We start from the raw sequence: 24,955 nt of genomic DNA, 5'->3' as shown, positions 1-24,955 counted from the left end.
TGTAAGCTGCATTATATTTATCATCTAATAAAAAACATTTAATATATGAAAAGTACGAAGTAACCCCTAATTTTATATTTATAGTCGTAATTTACCAGCATTTATCGGGGTTAAAGAGGTAGGTTTTCATGTTTTAGTTGATGATATTGGGGGGAGGGGAGGTGGGGGGTTAAAGAGGTAGGTTTTCATGTTTTAGTTGATGATAGTGAGGGGTTAAAGAGGTACGTTTTCATGTTTTAGTTGATGATATTTGGGGGTGAGGTGGGGGGTTAAAGAGGTAGGTTTTCATGTTTTAGTTGATGATATTGGGAGGGGGGACGTGAAGGGTGCAAACTTTAGCTAACGGGCAATCCATTAATTAACAAAGTAGACAGAAAAGTAATTTTACATTTTTCTATAAACTGAAACTTCTTGTTTTGTCGGATTCTGTAAATTGGGAATTAAAAAGTTGTGATAAATGTTGACCATATCCAAATAAATTTTTGAAAACAAAACAGATTTTTCCAAAAATTTGGGAAGTATAAAAAGAAAAATATGTTTTCGAAATTTGCTCCGTAAGATATACAAAAAACCTCAAATTAACAATCCCAAACAAACGGAACTCCTTTTCCTTGTTTGGTTTGTATGTATCTGCATAATGATTTTATTATGATTTATAAAAATTTGTAAATATCTGTTTATTATTAAATACCTTGTACCAAAATCATGTTCAACAAAACATTGTAGACTGCTCATTTGTCGAGATCTATTTTTAATATTTAACATGTATGAGATATGTATGGCGTAAACGATTTATTTAAGAATTTTAACTAAGATTTGTTGTATTTGAGGTACTTCTATACTTCTATACAGTAAGTACTTCTATACTTCTATACTATAAGTACTTCTATACTTCCATACTTCTATTCAATAAGTACTTCTATACTTCTATACTATAAGTACTTCAATACTTCTATACTATAAGTACTTCTATACTTATATACTTTAAGTATTTCTATACTTCTGTACTATAAGTATTTCTATACTTCTATGCTATAAGTACTTCTTTACTTTTATAGAATAAGTACTTCTATACAATAAGTACTTCTATACTTCTATACTATAAGTATTTCTATACTTCTATACTCTAAGTACTTATATACTTCTATACTATTAGTACTTCTATACTTCTATACTTCTATACTATAAGTACTTCTATACTTCTATACTATTAGTACTTTTATACTCCTATACTATAAATACTTCTATACTTCTATACTATGAGTACTTCTATACTTCTATACTTCTATACTATAAGTACTTCTATACTTCTATACTATAAGTACTTCTATACTTCTTTACTATAAATACTTCTGAAAAAAAGTTCCCCGACGATTGTTAAGACAATAAATTTTCTCGTCTGTGTAAGAGATTGATTGATTAATGTAGAGTTAGAATAAAAAGATTAATTTTAGCGTTACACAAAACACAGGTCACACTACCACAACACATAAAACACAGGTTACACTACCACAACACATAAAACACAAGGTCGCACTACCACAACACATAAAACACAAGGTCGCACTTTCACAACACATAAAACACAAGGTCGCACTACCACAACACATAAAACACAGAGGTTACACTATTCCACAACACATAAAACACAGGTTCCACAACCACAACACATAAAACACAGGTCACACTATTCCACAACACATAAAACACAGGTCCCACTACCACAACACATAAATCTTAGGTCACACAACCACAACACATAAAACACAGGTACCACTACCACAACACATAAAACTTAGGTCACACAACCACAACACATAAAACACAGGTCCCACTACCACAACACATAAAACTTAGGTCACACAACCACAACACATAAAACACAGGTCCCACTACCACAACACATAAAACTTAGGTCACACAACCACAACACATAAAACACAGGTCCCACTACCACAACACATAAAACTTAGGTCACACAACCACAACACATAAAACACAGGTCCCACTACCACAACACATAAAACTTAGGTCACACAACCACAACACTTAAAAAAATTCACACAATCACGATCAAGGAATACTACAAATAAAACACTGTGGCACTTCTGTGCACAACAAAAAAAATAGGGGTTTGTTCAAATGTCAGGATTGTTAACGATCTGCAATCGTGTAAAGTGATATTGTCGCATGATGTTCAAAAATAGGGGTTTGATCAAATGTCAGGATTGTTAACGGTCTGCAATCGTGTAAAGTGATATTGTCGCATGATGTTCAAAAATAGGGGTTTGATCAAATGTCAGGATTGTTAACGGTCTGCAATCGTGTAAAGTGATATTGTCGCATGATGTTCAAAAATTCTTTTTTATGAAAAGTTAAGAAATATAAATTATTCTTATTCATCCTGCATAAACTTTACTTTTATCCGCTAATGTTAAAATATCTTTTATCTTTCATTTATAATTCAATAAAATATTTTATTTTAAAGGTTGGAAATGAAATTTGATCAAATATTGTATATCATGTATGGCATATATTTGAATTGTCTGTTTCTATGTTTGTGTCTGATAAACGAACGTCAAAAACGCATATTCTTCTGATCAGGCTCAAATTTTTGTGAACACTAACACAACACCAGGATAGGTTTATGACCGGTCGAAATGAAGGAGCTTAATACTCGTCACAAACGCTTTTTGATATTCCCTATATCTTTGTCACCAGATTATTATTCAACAAAATTCATAGTTTGGATTTATAGGTTTGCGACATCAGGTTGTGATGATGGGAATTTAACAAATTGCCTCCAAAAATGCCAATTCTCAAAATGTTTGGAAATCTACCGTAGAAAACAGGAAAATTTGCAACATGTTCCGTAGAAAACAGGAAAATTTGCGATATGTTCCGTAGAAAACAGGAAAATTTGCAACGTGTTCCGTAGAAAACAGGAAAATTTGCAACATGTTTAGTAGAAAACAGGAAAATTTGCAATATGTTCCGTAGAAAACAGGAAAATTTGCAACATGTTTAAGCTTAGAATTGAATATTTTTCTTTAACTAAAATATCTTCATCTTTTTCGGCTTAACAGTGTTTTATTGTGATAATTTATCTTACTATTCACACACTTCTAGAGTTTTGTTTATCTTAAGGAAATTTCTATTCAAAAAGTTCTATTTTTGGTAGAATTTTCTTATCATAAAATCTCAATTTAAACCTAAATAATGCAATTTTTCCTAAAATTTCAGGCCATTACTAATCACCACAGGAGTTGTTTTTGTAGTGTAGGGTCTAGGGGTGTACGCACTACGCATAACATACATATCTCTTAATACATGTACAAAAAAAGTAACCCCGACAATTTTTTAATTCTCCTAAAAATAGTTATTTAATTTAATCTTTTTAATATTTGTCTAAACTTGTTTGGCCCCTGTTTATACTTTATACTACAGTCGGGAAAGATCAAAACAGACCAAACATATGGGCAAATTATCAAAGACAAATTAATAAACCATAATTCTTAATATCCATTAATTCTAGCTGGACCATTCTCACAAATACATCCAAATATATTAACATTATTCAATATTTACCAAATTACCAAATTACCAAAATTTAAAGATATTAGGTACTTTCCAAAAGGCCTTTTTCCAAGCGATAACTTCCCAAGGGTATTTTCCCAATTCCCAAATCCTAGCCGCAGCGCTCAGTCCCATTGCAACCTGCGGCACCTTAGAAGGCCTAACCTAACCTTAGGGAAGTTGCCGCTTTTGAAATTGCAAATTTGGGAAGGCCACTTCGGACATTGTCACTTGGGAAGTCGCCCTTGGGAAAATGTCTTTGGGAAAGTACCTAACACCAATATATATATTATGTATATCTTAAAACTTCTTTAAACTAAAACAAAAGCAAGTGCTTTATCACTGCAAACAAAGATGCGCGTTGCATTTTAAAATGTATATTCCCAGGGCTACAAAAAAGTATAATTGAGTGGTCGAGGTAAAACCAGGACATTGCGACACTTTAAGTCAAGACTAATTTGATAACTTACTTTCAGACCTGTCTACAATTCATTGTTATAATTTGTTAAATATGTTTGTAAGTTAATCAGTTAAAGCGTTGCGACACTTCAAAGTCGACCCAGCAAATTTTCAAGGTAGGATCTGACCGAGTAACTTCTTCCTGTTGTAGAATTATGATTTGATTTTGAATTATTTGATGTATATAGTTAATGAATGATGAACGAGGATTGGATGAATTAATTTTCTAAATATTTAATTAAAATCTTGATGAGCTCGAACCTTGATCAATATTGGTTCCATCATTCAGAATTCAGAATTCATACAGGACAAATTTTAAGAAAACTTTTAATATATTTCAAGAGATATTTTTTATTTTCTAAAGTGATTGTAAAAAGAAACATATAAATAATTAAGTATTATCTAAGACAGTTGAGGAAGACTTTAGAGGAATTGATGGTGTAAACCTTTGATATTTGATAAAGATTATATATTTTATCTCTATTCGAATATATCTAATCTCTATTCGAATAAATATAATCAATTTTAGAATATATCTAATCTTTATTAGAATACATCTAATCTCTACTAGAATATATCTAATATCTATTAATATATGTAATCTCTAGTAGAATATATCTAATATCTATTAATATATGTAATCTCTAGTAGAATATATCTAATATCTACTAATATATGTAATCTCTAGTAGGATATATCTAATATCTATTAATACATATAATCTCTATAAATCTTATCTCTATTAGAAGATATCTTATCTCTATCTCTATATATTCCTCATCTCTATTACAATATCTTTCAAAGAAGATATTTAAGAAAGATTAGAATATATCTAATCTCTATTCGAATATATCTAATTACTTTTAGAATATATCTAATCTCTTTTCGAATATATCTTATATCTATTAAAATATATCTAATTACTTTTAGAATATATCTAATCTATATTCGAATATCTAATCTCTATTAGAATATAAAATCTGTAATTAGAATATATATAAGCTCTATTAGAGTATATTACCCTTAACTAAGCTTTTGGTGCGATCTGCAGTATTTTGGAGATATATTAGCGTTTTGTGGAAAGTGATATAATCTGTGTTTAAAATAATATAATCTCTATTCGAATAAATTCACACTTTAGTAAAACATATCTAATCTACTGTAGAAAATATCTAATCTTCTGTAGCAAATATCTAATCTCCTGTAGAAAATATCTAATCTCTGACAGAAAATATCTAATCTCCTGTAGAAAATATCTAATCTTCTGTAGAAAATATCTAATCTCCTGTAGAAAATATCTAATCTCTGACAGAAAATATCTAATCTCCTGTAGAAAATATCTAATCTCCTGTAGAAAATATCTAATCTCCTGTTGAAAATATCTAATCTCCTGTTGAAAATATCTAATCTCTGACAGAAAATGTCTAATCTTGATCTAGTATGTGTAGTAAATCTCCATTCTCCAGTATATTATCTAAATATTCTCATGATGAATATTTCAATATCTCCGGTATTTCTATATGCGTATGCGTAATGTATAGTGATGTAAAGGGGAGGAGCCCTGAAATTGGTATTCAAGAAATATGGGAAAAGATTGGACAGCAGATAAAGATATTGGACATATATGAATTATGAAGATTGGCCGGTGAACTCGAGGGGATGGGATGTTACGTAAAAATTTACTGTTCAGACATGAGAATCGAGTATTAGAGATATAGGGGTCAAAATATCGTAAAGTTTAAAAACCACGCAACCTCTCCAAGGTTTATGAATGAATTACAGATTTATATCTAAAATATGAATCATAATCACGTTTCTATATATATTCCTTAACAAGCTTATATAGACCAGAGAAACCAGGCCTAAAATATGCCAAACCAAACTAATTCAAAACCAGACCAAGCCAAACCACCAAACTACATGCCATCATTTAGATTAGTACATTTCTAATAAAAATCTTAAATTTTAAAGCTGTTTTTCTAGGTAAAGTGTACGAACGCGTCTTGTGTAAACTATGTGAGTAAAAGTGTACACTGTACATAGATCAGCAGGTGTATAATTAGCGCATTTTCCAACCCAACTGAGCGCCATTTTCTCTGTTCAATATATCACCCCCTACCCAGTTAACAACAGGAAAAATACAGTCTCAAAAACGTGAAAATTTATAAAAATAGTTGCGAGCTCTGTAATTAGTAGATTTGGAGGAAGCTAAGATTTATTGGGACCAGGGCTTCACGGGGAAAAAGTGAAAGGTGTCCCGCAGTGGGACAAATCAACCTTTTAAAGAGAAAGTTTAAACTTTTATTGCGCCCATTTTTAGGATTTTATTTTTAACCTAAAACTTATAAAATCTGGAATCTGGCAAATAAAACTAGAACTCAGTTTATTTGGCTGCAATGAAAAACGATTCTCTAAATAAAACTTTGAAATTGACGAAGAGCCAACCTAATATAATTATATTGCCTAATTATACAGATTGCATGTAGATTGAATGCTATATCCTTGCATCCTCTACCCCCCCCATTCACTTCTCCTCCCTTCGCTTCCGATTCAATCACGCGATTTCCATTCGTTGAATACCAATTCTCACATCATCTCCTATCATCTTGATTTATACAATATTGTTGAAAATATAAAAGTTTCAAAGCCCCCAGTTCCCACAATTATAAAAAATGTAAGCCAAAGTGCACAGATTGAAAGTGAAAGGAGGAATGAAGTTTTCTAAACGATTTCCGAGGATTATTCCCAGCTGCAATCCGGATTTTTAATGCAATACAGGCGGGAGGGAGGGAGAGAGAATTCGAGATTGCAGCAGCCGTAGCTCTCTACCCTCCCCCTCATATACCCAAGATTAATTTTCAAGTCCTTGCCCCCTGAATGCCCAGAGAGCCGCGGTACGTTTCTTATTGGTCGGAAAATAAATTGATTTTGGAGGTTTGAGCGAACCGGAATGGGTCAGTTAGCATTAGCCGCCTCCGGACCCGAGTCCGCCGAACAGAAAATCCGCGGATATGATGGTGAGACCGGCGGGAGCGGCAGTGCGGCGCCCCGACCCTCCGCGCATTTCCAGAGTGGATTTCACCGTGGAAGGACACAGTGCAGGCAGTCCAGTGGATTATCCCTTAAGAATGCCTGATATGGAGATTTGTGCGGAGTGTCATAGACACATAGAGGATCAATACGTTCTTAGAGTAGGGGACAGTTCACTTCATCAAGAGTGTTTAAAGTGTGCAAGCTGTAGAACACCGCTAACAGATTCTTGTTTTTCTAAATTTGGACAGTTTTATTGTAGACAAGACTTTTATAGAATGTTCGGACCCCGATGTGCATCTTGTCAACTAGTGTTCACGGAGACAGACAAGGCTAGAAAAATAGGAGAATCTCTTTTTCATACTCATTGTTTTACATGCAGAGATTGCTCTGCTAATCTGACAGAGGGAGACAAGGTGGGTTGTGATCACAGAGGAAATTTGTTCTGTGAGATAGATTACATCAAACATAGCAACAGTTCAGAAACTAGTTCAGACGACACCAGCCAGTACTTTGATCTGGACAACAGTAACACACGGGGTAGTGACGAGCTGACCGTAAAGCGTGAGTCCCAAACTCCAGACTTAAACAACTCCGACGATGATGCTGATTCTAAGATGGATGGTGAGATTGGGAAGGATGGGAAGAGACGAGGCCCAAGGACCACCATTAAAGCCAAACAGCTTGAAGTGTTAAAAACTTGCTTTGATCAGAATCCGAAACCGACAAGACAAGTGCGGGAACAATTAGCTAAAGAGACAGGGTTACCCATGCGTGTGATCCAAGTCTGGTTCCAGAATAAGCGGAGTAAACAGAAGAGAATAAACCAAATGCAGTTTATAACTGGTCACCGATTCCCGCCGCACATGGGCATGCCCTTCCCGCCGCATCCCTGGGGACCGCCGGGTCATTGTTTCCCTCCGGGAGGAATGCCGGGAGAATTCCCACCTCCACCCCATATGTTCCCTCCGAACTTTGATCCCTCCTGCGGTCCCCCTGGACCCCCTCATCATGAGTATAGTCCCTATCCTCCCTACTCTGGTCCAGATTATCATGATCAAAGTGGACGCATGTCTGAATCTCCCAACCATTGTTATCCATCTCCACCGACCCAATCTAGTGATTTCCAAGGGGTGGACTACCCCTCTCCCCGGGAGTACCCCCCTGAGCCCTGCTATCCCTCCCCGCCCCTGGATTTCTCCTGCCCCCCTGACTACCATGAAGAGGATGTCAGGATAAAACAAGAACTATCTACACACTAGAACCCTCATAACCTATACCCTGTTAGGCAAATAGTACAGGCTGTTCATCAAAATTAATCCCAACATTTTTCTTGAACACCCTGTAGTTGCAAATTGCTGTTCCTATGTGTCATTCTCTGTTGTCTGTGATAAATAATTGCTGAAAATAATTTAACTTATATGAATTTAATAAAGAATTAATGTGATTCTAAGTATAATTAGTAAAAACTCACCATTTAGCATGAAAAACTAAAGATAAAAGTCTATAAGTTAAATTATTGTTAATAATAATAATGATTGTTTTATTATTATTATCATTTTCTCAAACTTTTATCTTTACTTTTTCAGGCAAAATGGTGGATGTTTAGTAGAGAGCGAGACAGGGAGGTTTGGTGAAGAAATCCGTGAAAATGGGTTGAGAATGGGTTTAAAAATGGCCGAATCTTGTATTTGTGTACTCTGCAAAGTACCAATTAATGACAGTTTTGTTATGAAAGTGGGACTAGCGGCACTCCACGAGTCCTGTTTGAAGTGCCACACATGTGGCTGTTCTCTCACCCATACCTGTTTCCTAAAAACAGGCCACTTTTACTGCAAACAGGACTTTTACCACATATTCGGACCAAGGTATAAAGTTTTTAAAAGTACGAATCCAAAAGTTTTTACATTTCTGATTTTTACCAACTTAAAACGATGATTTTAAAATTCAATTTCCTATGAATGTTGGTAGTCTTTCTCTCCAAGTTTTTGTATTGCGCTGAGGGTAAAACATCTCATTTCGTTTTTGCAATTTCTTGGAAGTAAATTTCTTGTCCCTGAATAGATATAGTAAAAGGAAATGGTAAAATACACTATAAGGAATTCTAATTTTTTAGAAACATGGAAATTTAATCAATAAAGTATGGAGAGTGGAAAACACTTTAAATCGGTTTAAAAAATATTGTTTTTTGGTACGCGGGATTTCCAATATAATTGTGCTCGCTTATAACGCCTCCAAACTGTATACGGGTTTAGTGCGTTTTATACCATGTTAGAATTTCATTTAATTTCTATACACGAAAGAAAGACAGAAAGAAAGAAAGAAAGAAAGAAAGAAAGAAAGAAAGAAAGAAAGAAAGAAAGAAAGAAAGAAAGAAAGAAAGAAAGAAAGAAAGAAAGGAAGAAAGAAAAAAAGAAAGAAAGAAAGAAAGAAAGAGAGGAAAAAAGAAAGAAAGAGTGGAATGAAACCCTGAGATTTAACTTTATTTTTCTGTGAAGTTTGCCAAAGAAAACTATTCATCTTCAATGTGAATGAAAAATTTTAGAACAGTTTTAACTTTCAGTCGTATTTTCAATTGGTAATTACAACAGGGGATTGATCGTATTTAGTTTTAATATAATATTATAATATTGTCTTTAATGTTAATTATGTTTATTGATATGCTGGTCGTATTTTCCTTTATTTTTCATCAATTCTTTTTATATTTTCTTTAAATTCATTTTTCAGAGTTTTCTCCAAAAATTCCTTTATCATTATTAATTTCTACAGTCTACAGGGTTACCCAAGAAAAAGTGTTAGTTTCTTTGCAAAGAAGTAAAAAAGAACTAAAAACTCAGTTTTTCTGATTCCTATATCTTGGAAAGATATTGGGATCAGAAAAAGTGGAGTCGAGTTTTGATATTTACAAATAGTCAAAATTCAAAATATCAAAGTTTTACAGCATCCTGTTTCAAAGATATATGGATTAGAAATATAGCTATTAGCAAGTGTTCAGTTTTTCTACAAAGAATGTTTTCTTATTTTTTATTGATTTAACCATACTCTTTTACAGTAATTAATCTTAAACTAATTATAAAAAAAATTCTTGCAATTCTATTTACGGCCAAAAAAATAGATAAAACTTTAAGAGGACCACTAAAAATCTAACCATGGTTTTTAGCATCAAGAGTTTTTAATTCTTGTTTTATTTCTCTCTAGTATCCTTCAACTATTTTATAGTTTAAAATACTAAATTTTCTTTTTATCATATAATCGAAAACTGCTTCCACTTCAAACAAAATTTGGCTTTCTATTTTTATTGTTAACAAATTAGCCCCCCCCCCCTCCCCCCGATCTAAAGGTATTCACTTCCTTTCTAAGTTTTTTAGTATAAAAAGTTTGAAAAATAAATGTTTACGGTTTCCCCTGGAATCTCTGGTTCTCCGTCCTTTTGTTCTTTTAATGAAAAAATGCTTCCACGTTTTGTTCGAATTCCTAATCTCAATTTCTCCAGGACTCTTTCAAGACAATACACCGGGGACTACGAGAATACAGGGTGTCACAAGAATAGTAATTAAAAATAATCATCTAATTTTGTCCTACAATTAAGTTATTTCATATTTATCCTTGACATTTGAAATTATTTTCAAATTTTTAAATTAGTTTTGACACCCTGTAATATTTTAGTCTTGGAAGGCAGGGTCGTATAATCTACAGGCTACCGTCACTTATTTATTTTCAAAATATTTTCAAATCCAGAACATCTGAAAAAATGTTTTTGATACTTTTCTTAAACTCTGATGTGTTGGTTCTTTTTATCTTTGCAACCTGATTTCGTTCATGTTTTATATGTTAGAAACAATTTAATATAAGGGGTTAAATATGCAAGGCTTAGCAGTGGATTTAATTCGCATTAGAAACGAGCACATAAAAAAAAATTTTTTTTCAAAATTCTAATTCACAAAATTCTAAAAAATGGAAAACAGAAAATATTACAACTTGTTCTTATCCTTTTTTAGAAGTTTTTATAACAACACTCAAAAGAAAGGAAATGAGTCTTTGCCACAAACTCTTATTTAAGACTATTTATATCTTTGCGACCTGATGGTATAACCCTTTAATATTTCAAAGTTAGAGAATTTAATCTTACAGAATTCATAGTTTGAAATAACTAAGGTGTACGACATTGGGTTGTAAAGATATAGGAATTAAAAAAATTAGATTTTGTGGCACAAATGAGATTCCTGTAAACTGGAGAAACATATAAAGATACAGTTCATACATTATCTTGTAATCAATTATATAGCTTTTTACTCTTCATTCATGTAAAACATTTTCTGTGTTATTCGTTCAAGAGAAAACCAATCTAAAGGTTTCGTGTTTTTTTTATAAAATATATTCACAAATTAGCGTTTGTTAAAAGGAATCGTTCACTGTTTACAAAAATTAAAGAATTTAGAATGAATTCTTGTAAAATGGTATTTACTATAAATTCTATCCGGTGTTTCTGTAAGGTGGTTGACATAGGCTGTTCGTCAAGTGTAACTCAATTACCAGAGAGAAACCGGGGTTTCGTATAAAAAATAATCATATTCACTTTTTAAAGAAAAGTATATAATCGAGTTAAAAGATATTATCTATCAATTCATACCTCAATAAAATTTTTCCTATATATACTATCTTCACATGTTCGCGAATTATTTCTTTCATGTAATTTAATATAAAAATGCATGTTTTTTCTAAAGAGCTATAATAAGAATCGTCAAAGTTACCAAAAAAGTTTACCTTTTGTTTAATTTTAAAAGGAAACTTACGAAGTCGCAAAGTGCATAAAATAAACTTCCTCATGTCAAGATTGGAATGAGCAACTAAAATCTCTAAAAATTGATTTTTTTCCTAGGTGTGTTGGTTGTCAGTTGACGTTTGCTGGATCTGAAAAGGTTCGGAAAATACAAGATTCTTTCTTCCACGGACAATGTTTCAAATGCTTCGATTGCGCAATAGGAAATTAAAATATCTATCAGAAATAAACTCCACCCCCCCCCCCTTCACGACATAGTTCTATTAAATCCTGTATCCTTAATCCATTCCTCTCCTTAATCTCATCCTTAATAAACTCCATCTCCTTAAAATCATATTTAAGTAAATTCTCTCCTTTATCTAAAAACAAATCCTCTATTCTTATCTAACATTAAATCCTCTGTTATCTATCTAATATATAATCCTCTATTCGTTATCTAACATTTAATCCTCTGTTATTAATCTAACATCTAATCCTCTATTCGTTATCTAACATTTAATCCTCTGTTATCTATTTAATATTTAATACTTTATTTTTTATCTAATTTTTAATCCTCTATTCTTTATCTAATTTTTAATTCTTTATTTTTATCTAAATTTTAATCCTCTATTCTTTATCTAATTTTTAATTCTCTATTCTTAATTTATCATCAATCTAATCCTTTAGTTATTATGTGACATGTAATCCTCTATCCTCCAGTGTAAAGTATACACTATTAGCTGGTGACTGAATCCAACTTAATTCCTTATAAACTCATTACCCTCCTTCTTTAACTACTAGAAAGGTTAAAACCCTCAATTACCCGACTGTGATTAGGGTAATTCAAATTCAGAATTAAGGGGGGGGGGGGTTCACACATTTCTGAGAACCTTGCACAAATCTTATAATTGCAGCAGTTACACTTCAGGGGTAAAATGGAAGATATTTTTTTCTCATTTAATGCAATTTCGTTTATTGTTATTGTTAATAATGCATTTTTAAAGAGCATATATTTGCCCCTGTAAACTAGAAATAGTAAAATTTTGAACTCTATTTAATAGTTTTAAGCTAAGGGTGTAATTTAGGTTTAAAACAGTCAATTTCCTTTACATTTCTCACGTTGACATAAAAAACCAAAAAATGAGCCCCCCCCCCTTCTTGTCCTAATTTCTTTTACTAATCCTTTAAACGGACTGTGGTTGTAATTTCAAATAACCCTCCATTTAAAGAGGAAGAAACTCATCAATAATATGGGAAATATCGTCGTTTAACCAGTGTTTAATTCTCAGAATTTCTCCATACGTCATTTTTACAACAAAACCAAAATTGAAAATAACCAATTATTTAAAGAGAAATCAAGGATATCTCACTTATTCTTTATCAGACGAAATGTTCAAGGGTATCGTTGTTCATCGGACATGTCATTCTTTTTTAATTTAACGGTCACATTCCCAATAAAAAATGCGACCTCTCCCTTTAATGAATATTTTAATCTGCCCAGATCTGAGTAAAGCTTCTAGAATAGGCTCAGACGGAAACGGAAATATTCTTTGTGAATTCCACTTTAACAAGCACAAGCTCATCCTCAGTAGACGAAAGGGGGACGAGTTGGACGAGTCGGAGATGGACGAAAAATCCGTTAAAAAAGAGTTCGAGGAATGTAAAGACATAAAGGACGAGAGTGATATGAAAGGACGAGCTGTGATCAAGGATGAGGACGAGGACGAAGCAAGGGACGAGGATCCGAAAGCTAAACGGAAACGCGGACCAAAGACGACGATCCAACCGAACCAGTTGACGATTCTTCGAACTTGTTTTGATAAAAACCCTAAACCTAGTCCAAAAATATTCGAAGAATTGTCCAAAGACACCGGACTCACAAAGCGCGTAATACAGGTGAAATAATTTTAACATTTTAATCTAAAAATATTTTTTTTCTTTATAGATTATTTTATTATGACATATTTATCTTTAGGTTTGGTTTCAAAACCGGAGAAGTAAAAAGAAACGAATCAACAATATGCAGGCTCTGATGCAGGTTGGGTTTGGTCAGGATCAGTATCAGGGTTGGGATCAACCTCTCCATCCGTCCTGCTACCCCTTCCAGCATCATTCCTTCACCAACCTCTCCTCCTACCAGGAGAAAATGCTCATGTTTGAGAATACCGAACAAGGATATGGGAACCAAGACTGTTTTCCCTCACCCCCTATTCTTCCATCAGATTTCCCCATCTCAGATTTCCCCCTGGAGGAAACCCTGCAGGGGGGAATTTTCCCCTCCCCCGACTCCTGATATTACACCCCCTGCAACCCAGTAGAGAAATCTGAACCTGGGATATAACTTTGTAGTTTAAACAAGTTTGACGAGAAATATTCAAATATTCAACCAGAATCCAACTTTCAGGTTTCACAACTCATTTCTCTGGATGGACCTTGGAGCACAGAACACTGAGTTCTTGTTCCTTCGAGTTTACCGGAGAGTAGGACACTCTGAGTTCATGTTTCTCCGAATGGGCGGAAGAGTATATGGAGACAATAAGTTTTTGTTTCTCTGGGTTAACCAACAATTAGAACTAAGAAATTGAGATATGTTCCTTTGAGTAAACCGAGTACTTGTTTCTCCGAGGATACCGAAGAGTAGGATATATGTTTCGCCGATTGAACCAAGTACTTGTTTCTCCGAGTCTACCGAAGAGCAGGATATATGTTTCTCCGATTGAACCAAGTAATTGTTTCTCCGAGTCTACCGAAGAGCAGGATATATGTTTCTCCGATTGAACCAAGTACTTGTTTCTCCGAGTCTACCGAAGAGCAGGATATATGTTTCTCCGATTGAACAAAGTACTTGTTTCTCCGAGTCTACCGAAGAGCAGGATATATGTTTCTCCGAAGTACTTGTTTCTCCGAGTGGGCCGGATAATACGGCACACTGAGCCAAACGTTTAACTACAGACTTGTGCCATAATTATGCAACTGCTAATTTAAATCTTTGAAATAAGGAAAAAGAAGAATGGAGGTGTTTCAAAGTAGAGTTATACAACTAAAATGGAGGCTTGAATATGAAATGGAGGTGTTAATCTAGAAAGGAAATGCAAAGCAGAATATTTGGGAGTAAAGTTAGAGAGATGCCATGAAACTGAAAGAGAGTTGTTTAATAGAAATATAAGTGTGAACATGGAGGTTCCCATCTAAAATGGAGATGTAAACTAGAAGTGCTAGACTAGAATGGAAAATGGAGGTACAATCCTAAAAGAGCGATATAAAACTGAACGAGAGGTGCATACATTAGATGGAGGTGTACAACTGAAATGGAAAGGCAATCCTAAAATATCACACAACTAAAATGGAGGCGTGGACCCGATTGAAGGTGTAAAGCTGAGATGGAAGTGCGAAATTGAAAACTAAACTAATTCTGAAGGGGGTTCGAAAAACTAAATGTGACTCGTACTAGATTGAAGCTAAGAACTTAACCCGGAGGAGAAATCAAGAACCTTGTGATAATTTAATCGGGAAACTTCCATTCGGAAGGATCGTAATGTTCTTGCTCTTGCATTCATCATTAGTCATCCTGAATTATTCATCATCCTTCATCCTTCATCCATTATCTAGTTTATCGAAATACACAGACCTGGTGTATATTGTTTAGTAGTTATTATACAATTGATATTGATCTCTTCTCAATGTTAATAAAATATTGAATTTTAAATCAATCATAGTGTGCAGTGGTCTAAATTGTAGATAATATTGCAGATTATGTTGCAGATTATATTGCAAAATTGAAGATTATATTGCAAAATTGAAGATTATATTGTAGATTATATTGCAAAATTGAAGATTATATTGTAGATTAAATTGCAAAATTGAAGATTATATTGAAGATTATATTGCAAAATTAAGGATTATATTGCAGTTATATTGTAGATTATATTGTAGATTATATTGCAAAATTGAAGATTATATTGCAGTTTATATTGTAGATTATGTTTTAGATTATATTGTAGATTAAATTGAAGATTATATTGTAGATTATATTGTAGATTATATTGTAAATTATATTGTAGATTAAATCGTAGATTATATTGTAGATTATATTGTAGATTATATTGTAGATTATATTGTAGATTATATTGCAGATTATATAATATATAAGATGTAGATTATATTATAGATTATGTTGTCGATTGTATTGTAGATTATACTGTCGATTATATTGTAGATTATATTTTAGATTATATTGTAGATTAAATTGAAGATTATATTGTAGATTATATTGTAGATTATATTTTAGATTATATTGTAGATTAAATTGAAGATTATATAGTATATAATGTTGTAGATTATTTTGTAGATTATATTGTATATTATATTGTAGATTATATTGTGAATCATATTGTAGATTATATAGAAGATTATATTGTAGATTTTATAGTAGATTATATAGTAGATTATATTGTAGATTATATTGTAGATTATATTGTAGATTATATTGCAGATTATATAATATTTAAGATGCAGATATTGTAGATTATATTGTAGATTATATTGCAGATTATATAATATATAAGATGTAGATTATATTATAGATTATGTTGTCGATTGTATTGTAGATTATACTGTCGATTATATTGTAGATTATATTGTAGATTATATTGTAGATAATATAATATAAAAGATGTAGATTTTATTGCAGATTATATTGTAGATCAAAAGGTTGATGATAAGTTAGAAAAATTAGATGTTTATCAAAAGGGTTCAAAACATCAATGTCCTAGAATGAAGTTATAAAACGGCTTTTATTAAAAACAATAAAGGATCTATGGACGTAACAAAAGTAGTGGCACGTATGATTCACAACGGTACACTTGCAAGCTTTGGTTTATCAAGAATGAGATATTTCTCTTTAAAAAAAATTGGTTATATTCTGTAGACTCTTTAAGAGTAACTTGCGTTTTTCTACCTTAAAATATTTGCAATTCTTAGAATAAAACAGTTTTTAAGTTGGAAAAAATGGCAATTAACAAAATCTTCTACATTATTCATAAGATAAAGCTTTCTAGGGTACCGTTGTGAATCAGCTATGACCCTCTAAATAAAGGAGTCTTTAAAATTACAGCAACATTCCTTTTAATTTAAAGAATATAAACACGTTTAAGGTATAGCAATAAAAAATATCTATTAAATTGTTAAAAATGGAAATTGAGCAAAGACAAGGTAAATTTCAAAAAAGAAAAAAAAATTAGCGATAAGGTCTTTTTTCAAGAAAAAGAAGATTTTAGTCGTTTTATGTTTGATATGAATCTATAAAGTACTAGGAATAAAAACGCAAACACATTTTGTAAAAAAAATTTGGAAAGGAACCATCATATTATTTTGTTTAAAAAGAATTAATGAAAAAAAGAATATTTGGAAAAAGTAAAACTGACATTTTCTGGAATAAAAAACAATTATGGGTAGTATATCTGTAATTATGATAGATGGAGAAAGTTAGAATGTTATGTTTCTTATTCTAAACTATTGAACGAGGTTGCGTGATTACTTTATACTAAAAATACTTTGAAACAAGATACTGCATTGTTGTATATATAATATAATTTTCATTTATAATACCATTTATTCAAAAGGCTTTGTTGTAAAATAAATGAGTTTCTTCCACAAATTTGTATTCTTAAATCCCTATATATTTGCAACCAGATGTTGTAAACCTTTGATATTTCAAGCTGTGAATTATGTCAAATAAAATTATCTAAACAGTCCAAATATTATATATATGTAGTCTGACATATATATAATATTTTACTTCACCCTGTATTCCGACATAGATATAGGATTTACTTCACCCTGTATTCCCACACAGATATAGGATTTACTTCACCCTGTATTCCGACACAGACATAGGATTTACTTCACCCTGTATTCCGACATAGATATAGGATTTACTTCACCCTGTATTCCTACACAGATATAGGATTTACTTCACCCTGTATTCCCACACAGATATAGGATTTACTTCACCCTGTATTCCGACATAGATATAGGATTTATTTCACCCTGTATTCCAACATAGATTTAGGATTTAATTCAACTTGTATTCCGACATAGATATAGGATTTACTTCACCCTGTATTCCGACATAGATATAGGATTTACTTCACCCTGTATTCCGACATAGATATAGGATTTACTTCACCCTGTATTCCGACACAGATATAGGATTTACTTCACCCTGTAGTCCGACATAAATACATGATTTAACTTCACCTTGTAGTCCAATATTCATATATGATTTTACTTCATTCACCCTGTGGTCCGATATATATATATATATGATTTTACTTCACCCTGTAGTCCGACATAACTACATGATTTTACTTCACCCTGTAGTCCGATATATTTATATATATGATTTCACTTCACCCTGTAGTCCGACATAAGTACATGATTTAACTTCACCCTGTAGTCCGAAATAAATACATGATTTAACTTCACCCTGTAGTCCGACGTAGATAGACATTTAATTCTGGAGATGAGTGAAGAGAAGAATAGAGAACTCAATCTTTCAGAGACACGCTCTCCAGCATATCTTATCCGCCTATTTATTTGTCTATCTGTCTATATATCTATTTATTTATTATCTATCCATTTATTCATCTATTTATCTTTTTATCTATTATTCTATCTATCTGTTTATAAATCTGATATATCTTCATTTATTTATCTATCTATTTATCTCTCTATCTATCTATCTATCTATTTATCTTTATTTATATATCTATTTATCTGTCTATTAATATATCTATCTATTTATTTATCTATTTCCTTATCTATTAATCTATCTATCTATTTATTTATCTATCAATTTATCTATCTATTTATTTATTCATCTATTAATTCTATCTACCTATTTATCTATTTAGTTGTTTACCTATTTATCTATTTAATTATCTATTTATTAATACATACATATAGGGAATATATATACATTCGTATATTTGTTTTCTATAGTCGGCCAAACAGCTGGACCGAATGGGCTGACATTTTTTTAGGGAACACAGGGGTATCCAGGATTCCACGGGCAACGCCGGGCACTTCAACTGGTATATATATAATATATATATATGTAAATATTTTCTTGTTACAATTTTAACTGGTTTTCAAGTGTCGTCATTTTTTCATTGAAATCCTTCTCTCAGATTATTTTGCTTATATATACATTAAGGTAAGGGTGTGCATAGAAGGGTGCGGGGAAGGATTTATACGAAAGGGTGTGGAGAAGGGTGTATACTAGAAGGGGTGTGGGGAAGGGTGTATACTAGAAGGGGTGTGGGGAAGGGTGTGTATATAGAAGAAGGTAGGATGGGTGAAAGCTAACTGTCTAGTGTATAGAATAATGTAGTACTTACCACCTACTGCGGGGGAGATTGCTTTTAAGCTGACCTTGTCCGTAGACAGACAGACAGCTAGACAGACAGACAACTAGACAGACATACAACTAGACAGACAGACAACTAGACAGATAGACAACTAGACAGAAATACAATTAGACAGACTACTAGACAGACAGCCAACGCTTGTGTCCTGGTGTAGCATTTAGAGCCAGTTGGGTTGTGTCCTGGTTGAATTGGATAGCGGGCTGGTTGAGCCTGGACTGATACAGTTTGGGGGAAGAATTTTTAAGAGTACGGAATTTTACTACATACAGACAAACAAACACCCAGACAAATAGACAGACAGACAACTAGACAGAAAGACAATTAGACCGACAGAAAACTAGACAAACAGACAAATATACACCAAGACAAATAGGCAGTCAGACAGTTGGACATTCAGAAAATCAATAAAACAGACAGACAGCTAGACAGACAGAAAAGTAGGAAGACAACGGACAACTAAACAGACAGATAATCAGGCAGGTTAACATGCAGACATGCAAGCTAGCAGATAGACAGACAGACAAGCTGAACGAAAAACATTTAGAAAGACGGACAATTATATTGACAGATAACTAGACAGACAAACAAGCATATACATGAAGACAGACAGACAGAAAACTAGACAGACAAACAAGCATATACATGAAGACAGACAGACAGACAAACAAGCATATACATGAAGACAGACAGACAGACACACCAGCATATACATGAAGACAGACAGACAGAAAAATAGACAGGCAAACAAGCATCTACATGAAGACAGACAGACAGATAACTAGTCAGACAAACAAGCATATACATGAAGACAGACAGACAGAAAACTAGACAGACAAGCAAGCATATACATGAAGACAGACAGACAGAAAACTAGACAGACAAACAAGCATATACATAAAGACGGACAGACAGATAACTAGACAGACAAACAAGCATAAACATGAAGACAGACAGACAGAAAACTAGACAGACAAACAAGCCTATACATGAAGACAGACAGACAGAAAACTAGACATATGAAAATTCCACGAAAAGACATTAAGTTAATTAAGGATAAGAGAACACGAATAATAAATATTAAATTTTTATTAAATTTTTTAATTTTCATTTATAATGTGCCAGAACATATCTTTTTGTTAGCAACTAAAAAAGAATTTGAGTTTTTGCGAAAATCTCAAATTTTCTTATGCCTATTCTTTGCAACTTAATTAAGACTTTTTGATCTAACAGAATTTATACTTTGAAATATCAAAGGCCTACAACATCGGGTAGCAAAGATATATTTCTAATTTTTCGACATTTGAACCACACTAGTTTCCTGAGAAATAATAGAAGTGAGGAGTTGAACCAGTTTACTGAGTTAAACTCTTTCTCTTCTTCATAAATTTCATATCTGAGCTGCCTGACTAACAAACATATTATATATGTAAATGTAAATGAATATGGCTGTAAGGGTGTGTGGGTAGAAATACATAAAGATGTTCCTTGAAAGACAGGTTACAGGGTTGGATCTGTATAAGAAGGTGTTTGGAAGATGGACACCTGGTAAACCAGGGACAAAACAGGTTCATTGTAAACTGACAGCTTCATGTCAGTCCGGTGTCCTGTTAAACTCCGTCCACCTTCAACTATGTCCACCTTAACCAAGTTTTAGTCCGGGTCGAATTTAAAGTATGACCAGGCCTTGACCTTTAGCGTTACATTGTCAACCGACCTTTATTTTATATTTTATTTTTTGATAATTGTAAGCTTTAGTTCTTTTCTTAGCAGTATAATTTGTAGTAGATTTGGGAGATTCAGAATGTACATAACTTAAATATTTTGCTTGTGTGTTTGAAATGTTATAATAAAAAGTGTTTGATAATGACGTCTTCCTCACATGTACAATGTACATGTCTCCACACATGTATATTGTACATGTCTCCTCACATGTACAATGTACATGTCTCCTCACATGTACAATGTACATGCCTAGGGATAAACATGTATAAGTGAGATGGTAAAGTAAAACAAAAGGTTTTGACTTTTGACACTTCAAAGTTGATCCGATCTAGAACTCTATGTTCTTTTAAATTGATATTTGAATTTTTGTTATCTTAAATTTGAATAACAGATTTACACCGCAAACTGGACAGAATGCAATATCAACGGTATAGCTTTGTGACCTCGAGGCTCCTATAGTTTAGATTTTATGCTAATTTTTTCAGTTAAATATTAAATCAAATCTCAATAGCTCTTCTAAAAGAGAAGTTATGATTGAAAAAATGCAAGATTTTAATCTTACGCGCAGTTTAAGCAGTTTACGCAGTTTACGCGGAGTTTACGCAGTTTGACATGACACCGGCCATATAGGTTTAAACATGAATCTTCACTTTTTCTTCAAGTAAACTGAAANNGGGGGGGGGGGGGTGTTAAAGGGACAAATTCCAAATTTGCATAATAAGAAACCTATTTTGCAAATACATATCTAATTATAAGATATTCATTGAACGAGGCAAGTAATTTATCTTAAACTCTTTTTGTCAATAAAGTAGGATTCACACAACTGTGGAATATGAGATACATTTTAGATTCTAGTTAGGATTTTAAATTTTCCAATTTACACTAAATACAGTAATTGTGCAATGTACACAGACCCATTTGCATTTGATAAGTTGGTGTTCAAGCAATTGATAAAACTATTTTATCTTTTAACAACAACATCAACAAGATTGCTGAACTACCGCATTTCATGTACTACGTTGTATATGGGTCACACTATAAAATTTTCAGATTTTCATTGTGGCTTTAAAATGTACATACCCTGCAATTTGGTTCCCTCATTTCTAATCTCTGAAATCCAGCTCTAGTCTGATTTACATCCCAGCTCAATATTGTCAATAATAATGGCTAAGTCGGGAATGTTGTTTGCTTTTAGTGGATAAACTCCTATTTAGAATTCTCTACAAGCATTTGACAATTCCTGTTCGATATAATGGTCAATTTTCTGCCCCCTGCCTCCGAAATATCAGACTAGTTAATATGCGGCAGCCTAAATATCAGACTAGTAAATACACGGCAGACTGAATAGTTACTAGACAACAATCAGAATACCTTACTAGTTAATATACAAAAAAACCACAATACCAGACTAGTCAATATACGGCCACCAGAATATTAGACTAGTCAATATACGGCCACCAGAATACCTTACTAGTTAATATACAACAACCACAATACCAGACTAGTCAATATACGGCCACCAGAATATTAGACTAGTTTATACACGACAACCAGAATATCAGGCTAGTTAATATACTACAACCAGAATATCAGGCTAGTTAATATGCGACAACCAGAATATCAAAATATTTAATACACGAAAACCAGAATAGTGGACTAGATAATTTACGACAACCAGAATGCCAGACTAGTCAATAAACGACAACAAAAATATCAGACTAGTTACTATATGACAACCAGAATATCCGACTAATCATATCCGACAACCAGAATATTTTACTAGTTACTATACTACAGCCAGAATATCAGACTAGTTAATATACTACAGCCAGAATATCAGACTAGTTAATATACTACAGCCAGAATATCAGACTAGTTAATATACTACAGCCAGAATATCAGACTAGTTAATATACTACAACCAGAATATCAGACTAGTTAATATACTACAACCAGAATATCAGACTAGTTAATATACTACAACCAGAATATCAGACTAGTTAATATACTACAACCAGAATACCAGACTTGTTAATATACTACAACTAGAATATCAGGCTAGTGAATATACTACAACCAGAATATCAGACTAGTGAATATACTACAACTAGAATATCAGGCAAGTGAATATACTACAACTGGAATATCAGACTAGTTAATATACTACAACCAGAATATCAGGCTAGTGAATATACTACAACTGGAATATCAGACTAGTTAATTTACTACAACTAGAATATCAGGCTAGTTAATATACTACAACTGGAATATCAGACTAGTTAATATACTACAACCAGAATATCAGACTAGTTAATTTAAGGCAACCAGAATATCAGATTATTTATTATACGACTACCAGAATATCAGATTAGTATAATATAATTTTACCAATTAAATTTATTTCCAGCAAAAATTTATTTTAAAACTTTTGATGTCACAGAAACGAAATTTTCGATTATTCTGTAATATAATCATATCACACATGTCAAAGTATAGGAAAACTATTTAAATAAAAGTTTAATGCAACTCTAGATAATCTACGAATTTTAATCACATCAATATGTAATTCATGCAAAATGTATAAAGTTTGATTAAAACTAGAAGATAGATTCAAAAATACAATCTGCAATTGCAATAACATGTCACAAAACTTATGATTGGCTTTTTAAGGACGGTTGAGTTCGTGAATGTATAAATGAATAAATGAATGAATGAACTGACACGTTTATTCTGAATGAAAAATGAATCAATAGATGACTTAGGATGAATAATCTTATTTATAGATGAAAGATGAATAAATGATGTGACATGTATATTCCATATGGATGAATAAGTGAATAGATGATTTAACATGTATTTTTTAAATGGATTAAAGATGCATATATGATGTGACTTGTCTTTTCTATAAGGATGAATAGGTGAATAAATGAATATTTGATGTGACATGTATATTCTATATGGATGAATAGATGAATAAATGATTTGCCATGTATATTCTATATTGATGAATAGATGAATAAATGATTTTACATGTATATTCTATATGGATGAATAGATGAATATATGATTTGACATGTATATTCTATATGGATGAATAGATGAATAAATGATTTGACATGTTTATTCTATACGGATGAATTTATTAATATATGATTTGACATGTATATTCTATACGGATGAATATATGAATATATGACTTGACATGTATGTTTTATTTGGATGAATTGATGAATATATGATTTGACATGTATATTCTATATGGATGAATAGATGAATATATGATTTGACATGTATATTCTATATGGATGAATAGATGAGTATATGATTTGACATGTATGTTCTATACGGTGAATAGATGAATATATGATTTGACATGTATATTCTATATGGATGAATAGTTGAATATATGATGTGACATGTATATTCTATACGGATGAATAGATGAATATATGATGTGACATGTATATTCTATAAGCATGAATAGGTGAATAAATGAATATATGATTTGACATGTATATTCTATATGGATGAATATATGAATATATGATTTGACATGTATATTCTATGCGGTGAATAGATGAATAAATGATTTGATATGTATATTCTATATGGATGAATAGATGAATATATGATTTGACATGTATATTCTATACGGATGATTACTTCGTTTTGACTGATAATATAGGATTATCTATGTAGAAGTGAGGGGTGGAATCTTGCAGAGAATTCTGTAAAATCTTGGTTTTGGAAACCAAAGGTTACCTTGAAAATTTAAAGCTTTAATATTGTCTTAGCATTTATCTATAAAATAAAATTTGTATCCTTCATTTTAAAACAAAAATTGAATTTTCTATTGTATTTCATAGGTTTACGAAATCTAGTTTTAATTCTTTAAAAAGTGTCCAACTCTGAGGGCTACTTCACTGCTTCAAACAAATAGGAAAACACGCAGAGCTGACCCTCCACAGATTATATTGTA

General features: G+C 32.2%; 2 protein-coding genes across 2 annotated transcripts; both read left to right on the top strand.

Annotated features, from left to right (window-relative positions):
* The first annotated feature begins 7,042 nt into the window (after positions 1-7,042).
* LOC111699491 (LIM/homeobox protein Lhx1) lies at positions 7,043-8,512 on the top strand. The gene has a single exon (XM_023470179.1). It carries the CDS (start codon positions 7,047-7,049, stop codon positions 8,325-8,327), a length of 1,281 nt encoding a protein of 426 aa, XP_023325947.1. The 5' UTR covers positions 7,043-7,046; the 3' UTR covers positions 8,328-8,512.
* A 120-nt stretch (positions 8,513-8,632) lies between these two features.
* LOC111699492 (LIM/homeobox protein Lhx5) lies at positions 8,633-14,188 on the top strand. Its single transcript, XM_023470180.1, has 4 exons — positions 8,633-8,933; positions 11,945-12,048; positions 13,326-13,720; positions 13,800-14,188. Exons 1-4 carry the CDS (start codon positions 8,728-8,730, stop codon positions 14,115-14,117), a joined length of 1,023 nt encoding a protein of 340 aa, XP_023325948.1. The 5' UTR covers positions 8,633-8,727; the 3' UTR covers positions 14,118-14,188.
* Positions 14,189-24,955: the final 10,767 nt, after the last annotated feature.

Source organism: Eurytemora carolleeae, unplaced genomic scaffold, assembly GCF_000591075.1.
Source record: "Eurytemora carolleeae unplaced genomic scaffold, Eaff_2.0 scaffold238, whole genome shotgun sequence".
Lineage (NCBI taxonomy): Eukaryota > Metazoa > Arthropoda > Copepoda > Calanoida > Temoridae > Eurytemora > Eurytemora carolleeae.
The sequence above is the reverse complement of the archived record's forward strand: the minus strand, read 5'-3'. Positions and strand labels throughout refer to the sequence as shown.